Below are 11,153 nucleotides of genomic sequence, written 5' to 3' on the forward strand. Positions count from 1 at the left end.
TAGATTGATTAACCTTAAACCTGGAGTAGAGCACAAGTAAAGAATCTTATTCTATTAATATTTCACAAAAATGTGTTAATTAATGAATATTGAATTGAAAGAAGAAGAAATGTGAGCTATTGGCTGGGAATGTGAAGTTAAGTTGATTATTGAATTGTTTTCTCACTTTCAATTGATGCGTCCCCAAAGAGATGTCATAGCCAGAAATCCGTCGTCAGAGTCCAAGACCATGGGTGGAGAAGGTTAACTCCCTCCCCATCAATGGCATGAAATGAAATCAGGCACCAGTAAATCTTTCGTTAAAACGGGAGGAAAGGTGTGGGAAAAGGAAAGGATGGAGTGGGAATTGAGATTTAAGGTGGATTTCATTAGTGATACCTACTTTGCCAAGGGTCCAAACTATAAAAATACCAACACACTCATATCCACAGTAAGAGCTCATTTGTGATGGAATGATTGGTCAAGTTGACCCATGGACAGTTTAAGTGAGAGGGTTAAATTAAAACGTTCAATCTGCAATTTTGTCTGAACACAGCATTTCATGAAGGAACCAGGGTGGTGTCCAATAACAGCACTTCTTGTTCGTAGGACAAACTATTGCTGGGGAAAATGTATTTCTTCTGGCATTAATTGGGATATGCTCATAGAATGAGATGTTGTGATGAATTACTTTCCATATAGTGTCATTATCAATCATAATGTATTTCTAAATCCATGAAAATCATGAGGCCACCTCTCACATTGCTACCACCACATTCATGTACTGCAGTGTCTTCAAATTAGGCCGTCAAAACTAAACATGTTAACAATTATCTTTGAAAGAGTAGCATGTGACAATGTGCCACATGAAATTTAATCATGCCACTGCATTTGACATATTTACTTAGTTCTTTGCATTTGGTTAAATTAGAATAAGTAAAATGTCAGTGACCAGGTTGGGAATGCTTTCAAAGTCAAAGCTGTGTGTAGGTTCATGCCAAGACACATTGCCATTCACTTTTGCCTGATTGCCCAGGCCTGAATTGTGCAGAATGAATGATCCCGAGTGCTGCTATCACTCAGGGCTGATCTAAATTGAGCACATTCTCACTTCACATTGTGTAGCCAGTTGTCTCTTCCATTCCAGCTCCTGAAGTGGTGGAAAGGAAGCAACTGGAGGCACAGCTAAAAGAAGCCTTGGAATTACGTAGAAAGAAGAACCTCTCCCTCATCGAACATCAGAATGAAGTGGCTGTAAGTGAGCATGAGTTTTACCTGGTGATTCCAAATATGTTGTGGGTCTTTTCACTACTTGAGACTCTCTCTGGTAGCCTAACAGATAACTATGAAACTTAACATCTCACTCTTATTAATACATATTTGTCTTACGTACATATTATGGAAGGAAACTGAATTCGTAACAATAATAATGGCCGGAAAATAGCCATGATCATAGTTTGTATACTTGGTATAAATGCCCTTTCAATCATGAAACTTTGAACCATATGGATTGTTAGGAATAAAGAACTTGTGCTTCTTACATGGGATTTTTAATTACTAGTTAATGTAATAACCAGGCACAAGGCTGCTCTTAGTAAAGTATTCACTAATATTTTGAATCAATTGCCTTATTTGATCTTGAAACTTGTTTTCATTAAACAACTGTGAATATGCATTTAGATTTAACCTTCTGAAATAATGATTGAGGTGGATTTCAAAAGATAATCTGGAAAAATATTTTTTATCAGAGTAGGAATCCAAGAACTTGGAACGTGTAAACAAGGGCATATCAGTATAATCCAAAAACAGGCAAGTTCATTGAATTTTTAAATCAGAAAAAACAAGGGCAATCAGAAACACTGAGCCCTAAATGGAGAAAAACTCGTCAAGGTGTCTATTGAGTCCAAAACTCCTAAATCAGCAGGTAAGAAGAAGAATATCACCCCACTTCCATTGAGGCCAGCATGATTATGTGTACATGCATAGAGTTGATTAATATTTGGAAGAATTTTAGGATTTTCAAAATATTACTCTCGGCATAACATCTGGCGTGCTGTAATCAATGCTGTTAAATTTTGAATTCAAAGTTTATTGAAATGAGAAATCATATCCAATCGTGAGATTATCTCTCTTTTGTGCTTTTCTGTCATTGCATTGCTTTCGAAGAGTGAGAGAGGAGGGGTGGAGGAGGAAGGGTGCTCAGAGGCTCCTCCCATGAGTTGGTCCTCACTTCTAATACTTAGGGTTGATGGACTGTTGAGGCTAACTGGAGCCTCTGCATACAGGCCTCAGTTTCTTTCCTAATCCCGTAAGACCCATAGATGAGTTAAGTTTTTGAGCCTGGCAGGTTCTACCTTTACATTTTGAGATATGTGATGAATATTTGGGGGGGGGACTGGTAAATTAAATTTGAGCTAAACAACGGGATCACCTTTGATCGTCTGGAACTCACAGAAATCTGTTTTCATGATGAAAACTATGGATTTTCCCTTCAAATGGTTGGTTGGGTGACCATGGCCTCATTATAGTAACAAGCAGATGGAACCAGTTCTATCTCTGGTGGCCCAAGTGTTCTCTAACTCTGTAAGACAGACTCTGCAGACCTTAGATCATGCCATAGTGTTCCCAGTTCTCCTCTTGAAGATTTCTTTGGGGCAGATGAATCAGAATCCAACACTAAGTTTTAAGAGAATAGGAGAAATTATGAACAAGATTAAAAGTGGGGGAATTATGCTTTCTTTTGTCGCTTTTGCAATCTTCACCAAATTCATTAGCCCCTGACAATAATGGCTGAGAAGAGCTTGGAGATGGGAATATAAACGAAGATTTTGATCACATTGGTGAGGATTTAAATTTTACTCTCACATGAATGAAAAGTAAATCAAGTGATATCATTTTGAAATGAAATGAAATTATTGACTATTGTAAATCCATACATATAATTTAAAAACACGACCCAGATTTTGACGTTGAATGTCATCATCTATAGATCCTCATAGAAGCAAACTTATTATATATACCCTCTGATCAAGTGAGGGGGGGTTGGTCAGATTGGAGGGGTAAAAAGGTTAAAATGTAGCTGGGAGGAAAAAAAGAAGAAAGAATGTGTAAAAAATAAGAACATAACATCCCTCTTTGCAAAGCATCTCATCAAAATTGACTGTGACTAAAATTCTTCATTTTGAAAATAAAGGTCAAAGGCTCAATGCTTTGGAACAGTTGGAAATTTTGAAATGCGTCCGTTGCAAGGATGAACTTGCCAACAAAATTTTTAATCCCTCCCACTCCCCACTACTGCTCTTCCAAATAAACGATCGACTCCAAAGGATGTAATTCTCTTTTCCTCCCGGCTACATTTTGAACCTTTTTACCCCTCCACCTCCCTCTCTGACCAACTCCCCCCCCTCCCCCCTTCCCTTGATCAGAAGGCATATATACCAAGTTGGCTTCTATGTTGACCACCCGACAATGACGTTCAATGTCGAAACCAGGGTCATATTTTTAAATAAAGTGTCTGGAATTACAAAGTCAATAATTTCTTTTCAATGCGTCATGGAAACTCCATAAAGTTACAGCAGAGACAACAAAAAAAATGATATCATTTTCACCAAGTTTAAAGTCAGTTGTGTCGGAAAAATGAGTAGGATATCCCCGCAGTTACTTTGGTCACATCAATGATGAGAATAATTAGACATGAAGAATGTGCTCTGAACTTGCACTCCTCTAAACCAAGAGTGGAACAACAGAGGGAACGCACACACAGACTTCATCTTGGGCTCACCCTCTTTGTGGCAAGAGAAGATCCTTTCTTCATTTCTGTTGTAACTGAACAGCATATACTTTCACATTTCAACTTATTTTCAAAAATGCAATCAATCAACTTTGTGCCTTATCCGATTCCTTCATTAACATCCAACAAATGATTTCTCAGTATGGCCTTACTAATGAGGGAGAAACCTTTCTGCTTTACATTTTATTCGTATCAAAATAGTTTGTGTCTGACCAAAAACTCTTTTCAAAGCAGTCTCAGCTTTACGTTATCCTAATGCATGCTCCTCCACAAGATGCATACTGAGAGTGACTCCAAAATATGTGTGAAATTCTAAGTTATGTTGACTCCATTTAACTTTTATTCTCAAAAGAATTGCCAATCTTTTGTTCTCCAAAATGCAAATGCTCCATGATTATTTTCACATTTATTTTAATATCATATCATATCACTATCGTTATTATCCTGTTTTAGTCAATTTTAAGAATAATCCATTTCATGCAGATGTGTTATGTTGCCATGTCAGTGGAAAATCATCCATGACTAATATGTCCCTCAAAACATTTGGGACAGGCGAGGGCGTCCACCTTAGAGGAGCTGGATGGCCAGATTGCAGAGATGTCAAGTGCCATGAGGGAGGAGGCCATCCTGGCAAGCGGCCTGTCCACTGAGATCCAGGAGCAGTGCCAAAAGCAGGCACGGGCCGACCTGCAGGCCAAGAGGCTGCAGGTGGACATTCGGAGGGCAGCTGGCACCAGCGACCCCACCTTTGACGAGGTGACAACATCCCTCACTCAGCCTCAGCCTCGTCCCTTCCTTCCGTTCCTGCCAACATGTAATTGTGGGCTAACTATGACCAATGGCACGACAAACTTGAGGAAAACATGGATGGGAAATTGACTCTCTTACCCTTTGACTTGCAATTGCTACTAAAACTAAATACGTGGAAAATGAACTCAATGTCTAATCTCACGCTCTCCTGAACATAAGATAATTCATTATGATTCCTTGTTTACATAGTATGGAGTTTTGACATGACAATAGTAAAGTTAAATATATAAAAAGTGAAAATTACGATTTGAACATTCCCTAGTGCGTGATAAGAGTGTCAAACTATTACCATCGACTACAAATAAACAGATATTTTCTTTCTCTATACTATTGTACTCTCACATGGCACACTCATGTCATATCGAACCACACTAAACTGCCTCATGATAGCTAACACTGTTAAGTCACTATGTCAACCCACCTTAATAATGCACTAGCAACTTGTGCCTAAAGGAACAGTTAGGATAGCACTTTAAGTATTGAGCCTACAACTTTCTTGAGGATTTTTTCTCCCTAATTTATTTATGACCATCTTTTCTCGGTATGATTCTGCTGAAAGTTAATCACTTAACTTGATTTATTTTTACTCTGAAAGCTAGTATTTATTCCTCAATAAAGTAAATATATAAATAAAAGATTAGAGAAACTTTGATATAGAGTGTAGTTTTATATGGGTCAGAAAGTTGGTCATTGAGGCAAGAGGGTAAGTGTAGAATGGAGGCTTTTAAGATGTGGATTTGGAGAAGAATGGAAGCAATAAAATTAATGGAAAGGAAAGCAAATGAAGTTCTGGGCATGTTTGGAGAAGAGATGGTTGTTGGGAGAAATCCAAAGAAGGCAGGCCAAGTGGATGCAGGAGCTACTAAGAAAGGCGATGGGATGTTGAAGGCAGTAATATGAGAGAATGCTGAGGTAGATCTATCAACATATATATTAGAGGGAGGAAGGGCGACTGGGCAGCTTTGAGGGAATTAAGGGAGCTAGAATTCTTCAGCTCAGTATGCTGAGCTGAAGAATGATCATTGAAATATGTAGTATGGGGTTTAAGTATATTTTGTGTCCAGATAGTTATGACTTGGGGGCATACAGTAGTGTGCAGTACCAAGGCCTATCAAAATCCCACTATAATAATACTAATAATGTTTATTGGTTCCTATGAGACATGTTTTTTGTAACAAGTATGCAACACATCACATTGCCTGCTCATGTTCTTTGCAGACATCTCTGAGTGGATATTACAGTCAGTATGCATCTCAAAATAAAAATATATGTAAATGTACGTAGTAAAACCGAAAAACAGGGGTCAGGAGCTGTAACAAGAGTGTTACTGTAGAGTCATTAATGAAGAAAATTATTTTCGTAGAAAAAGGAACGTGAATTCATTAACTGTATAGCATTGATGGTAACACAGAATTGATATAGTTTAGACTTAAATAGCAGAAAAATATCTATTTCTCTCAATTTTCTCAGTAGTGCTTTCAAAACTTTTACACCAGCATTTCCATGGTTCTTAGCGAACATGGATGAATCTGGTGGACTACAGTCAAAATAACTAACATAATAAAGCATTCAAACTCACTATAGAGATTCCAATATGAATAAGCTCATCTTGAACAAATGTACATTTTTATAACCTCCAAAGGCAATTAACTCATTTTAATTTTCATATGAACACAGGATTTTTGAACCAGTTTTGAGCTCTGATGTAATAAGACATTGAAAACAATGAAAACCAATGTTTAAGTGGTATGCACCATATTTTGTAAATGAATCAATTCATTCATGAAAGTGTTTTGACGAAGGGGTAATTATAAATTTAAGAATATCAGGGTGGCTACTGGGTTGCCAGAAATTATTCAGTAACGTCAAAAGTTCTGGAAAAAAAGCAAAAAAGGGCTAAATTTTTTAGAAAAGTGGTGTATATGATTTGAGAATTGTGAATATAGAAATGCTCCTAACAGTTGCGAGTTTACTTCATGTATGGTGTGGGCCATTGTGCATGCAAATACTGGGAAACACCAGAAATGTTTTAGCAGAACCAATTAAATTTACTCAGGGTCCGGCAACATAACCTCCTTTTTTGAAAGCGTTTTTTGTTTGCTATAACAGGAAGTTGTGTTGCCACACCCTGTACATGGGTCACATGCAGTGATGAGAGATATACGTATTTCACCAAATGCCTATTTAATTGTAAACAGCTTGGAAGTGAAATTCGGAATGGTAGGTATGCTCTTCGGGAGAATTAGGAAGATGTTGGGATTTGGAATGTAAACAATAAGTGACCACCCTATTTCCTGTTGTTCTTTTGTAACAGTTCTTTGCAATGCACATCAAAGTTGAAAATGAGTGACTGACATTGCTAAATTTATTCATTCATGGAGTCAGTCCACAGAGTGAAAAAGTCCTTGAGGACATTTTTCAATGCTGCTCAGTTTTCAATCATCCTTCTTTGCCACCTTCCACTTCCAAACAGATAAAAAACTCTTCTCTCGCCCTCTCTCTTGGATGGAGCATTGACGTCAGACCAAAGGGTTTATAGTGCTTTAGATGTCAACAACAATGTATAAGTGTTCAGGAATCATGCAAACTTAATTCTAATGAATAGCTGTATGTTGATATAAGGCATGTTTTTTAAGTAAGAGCCATTTTTAAATATAGCTGATACGCACTGAGTACCTGCATCTATTGCTAGTCAGAGATGTCACTATGGAAGGATTTGTCCATTTGTACGTTTGTTTGCACATAAAATGCCTCAGTTAACTGGAATACCAATTTTGAAATGTGTGTGGTGATTCATTTTCTGATTGCAGTTGACATGAAAGTAGCAAAAATGAATAGGCAGAGTATTGAAGTGTATATAGGAAACACTATGAGTTATGGAATGACAAGAAAGAAGGTAATAACATTGAAAGATGGCTATGCTAATGTTCGTGATGAGGTGAGAAGTGGGTGACCATCAATTTTTACTGAAGCCCAAGATGTTATTGCATCATATGGCTGGGAACAACTTGATCGCACACTGCATAGCCCTGATCGAGTGCTGACTGACTATCACTTGTTCCTGCATTTGAAAAGGAATCTAGGAAGCCACGTCGATGATGATAATAATAATAATATACTTTATTCATCTTATAATCATATTCACATATGGTAGATTTCGTCATTTAGGAACATACAGTTGTTCCTGGATAATATAGTATACAGCACAATATACAATCACATAAAATACTTATTTGAAAATATTTGCATACATACACCTAGTATTCTACTCACGCTAGACCTTATAATTTTAGGCTAGTAAAGTTGAGCTCATAATACTCCTCTATTGAATATAAAGGATTGGAGGTAAGCCAATCACGCAGCACCCTGCAGAACACTACATTGCGGGCTGACTTTACAGATTTTGGAAGCATATTAAACAATTTGACGGGTTGACCTTCAACTTTGTAAGTCCTATCTAGCCTACAGTATGGAAAATCCATATTAGACTTTGCTCTGGTGTTATGGCTGTGAACGTCAGCCCTAGTGGAGTACATACTCGTATTTTCTTTTACATGAACTAATGAATAGAATATATATAAATTGTAGACAGTCATGATTTTTAAATTTAAAAAGAGAGGTCTACAGTGCTCCAGTGGACATGAATTAGATAAGGTACGGACTGCCTTTTTCTGCATCACAAAGATTAGCTTAATATCATATGCATGCCATCAAATCGGCCATTCTGCAGTGATTAGCAAATCAGGTGGTAGATTACTTCGAGAATGGGATTCAGAAGCTGGTTTTAGGATATGATAAGTGCCTTAATGTCGGTCAAAATTATGCAGAAAAGTAGATTAAGGTATGGGAAATTTTTCATGTAGAAATAATATGTACTCATTCTTAAAAATCAAAATGGTACTTATTTAAAAAAACATGCCTCATGTATAATGAAAATTTGACAAGAATAATTTAGAACAATTTACACGTAAAAAAACTGGCCCATTCACCACGAACCTTCCTGGCATTATTCCATTTTTCTTTTTCAATGCTGCTCTTCTTTGTGCCTGTTGCCTGGCGTGGCTCGGAGTGCAGAGGGATTACTATCTTCGCCAGCTCCACGTGACCAACAAGTGCGCCCTCAACCTGCTCGTGCAGCTGTGCGGCCACGACCCCGAGGCGCTGACCCCTCAGGTGGAGGGACTCCTCGAGGAGAGGGCGCTGCTCAAGGCATTCCGAGATGCCAGGTCGCTGCAGGAGGGAGGGTCACGAAAGGGCCTTGCCCTCCACTCCTCCATGACGCTCATCTCGCCCAAGCTCCTGCCACCCCTCAACACACCCGCCACGTCCCATGGGGACCGTGCCTCCCTCTCATCCACCAAGCTCACACCCACCAGGGCACCACCACCCTCTGGTGGCGACCGCTCCCCCGCCACCTCCCCCGCCCTCTTCACCATCGACGGGTCGCTCTTTGCGCAAGGTTAGCATCACGACCCTCCTCTCAACCTTGTGCATGCACAATGCCAAACAATACCAGATTGAAAGCAACTCCAAGTCAAGCAAGAATGCCCTCAAGTGAGAAATAAAGCTGTCACCCGCTGATGTTTGCACCAATGCAATAAATATCACAGTAGAAAAGCCATTGACTGCAATTTAGTTGGATTTGTCCGAGGCACACAACTATCATGTGTTTAGCATTGGCCTTTAGCCTCTTGGACTGTGGTGCTGTACACACAACTGCAATTACTTGGTCACAATGCATGTTCAGACTTGCAGCGAGTAATTCACGTTCATTTAAAGCCTGTTGAAGTGTACAGCATAAGAGAAAACCTTGCTGCTAAATGACTAAATCACTTATCCAGAAATCGAGGGGAAGAGGCATTTAGCAATGGGGGAAATCGTCAACATCAAGGGTCCGTATCTCAAAGCTGCAAGTTATTTTTCAGCTTGTATAGCAGCCGTTCAATAAAAAGTGGTTGTTATGTTTTTCAACATCATACCTTTACTCAAATCTCTAAATTTTGAAGTTCTTCACCAAGTTGCACCGGTTGGATGCAATGCACTTACGTGCATATTTTCCGATTAGTGGAAGCCATTTTTTGATAGGACCTTAGCAGCCTTCACCGCTACTTCTTAAGATGAAAAACACTTTCCATGAAGGTGTCCTACCTGGAAACTCCAACTCTGAACATTACCTCTGACTACATATAATTTCTGCGTTCATGTGAAGAAAACAAGTCCTCTTACATGTTTGGGAGCTAGGTTCTGTCTTAAACTGGTGGCAACATTAGCAGCAGATGGGAAAACATGCTCCCCAGTAACTTCAGCAGCCATTATTCCAAGGTCCTCAATTGAACACTTCAGGTTCCGTTCCAGGGAAGTAGCCTGTATGCTATCCTCCTCCCACCAAGCATACGGATCTTCACCCCTAAGAATCGTAGCTTTATTATTGCCTATTCATCCAATGTGGCAGCTTTGTTGGCAGTTCATCAAATTCAGTCCAGAGGCTAGATAGAGGGGGCGGGTTCAACCTGTTATCTCCAAAAATGCTTCAAGATGTTAAGCAATTTTAAGGAATGTGACAGACTCTGTTATGTTTCTTGTGTTTAAACAAAAAGGCTGACATTCAAATTGTTTGTCTAGATAGTTGAGGGTGAAGCAAATAAGAGAGGTATTATTTATGAAAGTCCAAAGGTCTGAGATAAATTCAATTGATGCGCATTGAGGAAGACTTAATGCATGCAATATCTTAGAAATTACTGGTGGAACTTGAGGAACGGTTCAGTTTTTGGTAATAACTTTTTGACTAAAATGACGGCTTGATGGAATACTGTACAGAGGTTGAGCTATATTAACCCTATCTGTCAATAATGGTTCCTCAACTTTTCAGAAAGAATGGTTCTCTCCTAAAATCCAGTTCTCTATTATGGGGATTAATTCTTTTCTCTTCTTATGTTCGCCACTCCATTTTTTACTAAAGCTCAATTTTGGTAGTATAACTTTGACCCAGTTAACAATAACTTTGATTGCTTCCTTAGCTTTAAACTCAAAGCTCATGAGTGGATGCTGTTTTTACCTGATGGGGTCTGACATAACTACTTTTATGATCGATTTGCATTGAGGCACTTAGAAGTGATTCCAAATCATGGGATTTGGTGATGACGTATGCAAAACACTAGATTTACAATTCATGGAAACTTCTATTCCACCATCACTCCTGGGGTCCTCTCCTTACCAAGTCGACACCATTTATCAAGTGTTAATGAAGTAAATAATAGTGTTAATAATAAAAGTGTTAATGAACTAATAAAAAAAAGGCTTGCAGGAATCATGTGGTGGTACATTAGCAAGAGAGCGAATAGCTCCCTTTTGTATTAACAAAATTTGTTTAACATGTGGGGAATGGCCCCATAACTGAACACCATAACCCTGATCCCCAGCGTGTATGATATGTCAACAGTTCCTGCCTTCTTCCAAATTCTTCATCTACAACCAAAGTTATTATTCTTCTAATAACTAAGCTAAAACTTCTCAGAATTAACAGTAATCCAATTGCAGTCTGAATAACTTGGCTATGTGCAAATGTAAATAATTT

At 38.6% G+C, this 11,153-nt stretch overlaps 1 protein-coding gene across 1 annotated transcript in view; it reads left to right on the forward strand.

Moving 5' to 3' along the window:
* Window positions 1-11,153, forward strand: part of LOC139696884 (coiled-coil domain-containing protein 39-like) — a 35,479-nt gene that overhangs the window by 22,674 nt on the left and 1,652 nt on the right. The window contains exons 15-18 of the mRNA XM_071595765.1: window positions 1,105-1,233; window positions 4,322-4,583; window positions 7,390-7,517; window positions 8,654-9,038. Coding sequence (XP_071451866.1) covers window positions 1,105-1,233; window positions 4,322-4,583; window positions 7,390-7,517; window positions 8,654-9,038 — 904 coding nt within the window. The remainder of the gene's footprint in view (window positions 1-1,104; window positions 1,234-4,321; window positions 4,584-7,389; window positions 7,518-8,653; window positions 9,039-11,153) is intronic.

The sequence above is a fragment of the Hetaerina americana genome, unplaced genomic scaffold, assembly GCF_022747635.1.
Source record: "Hetaerina americana unplaced genomic scaffold, ioHetAmer1.1.p SCAF_7, whole genome shotgun sequence".
In the NCBI taxonomy this organism is placed as follows: domain Eukaryota; kingdom Metazoa; phylum Arthropoda; class Insecta; order Odonata; family Calopterygidae; genus Hetaerina; species Hetaerina americana.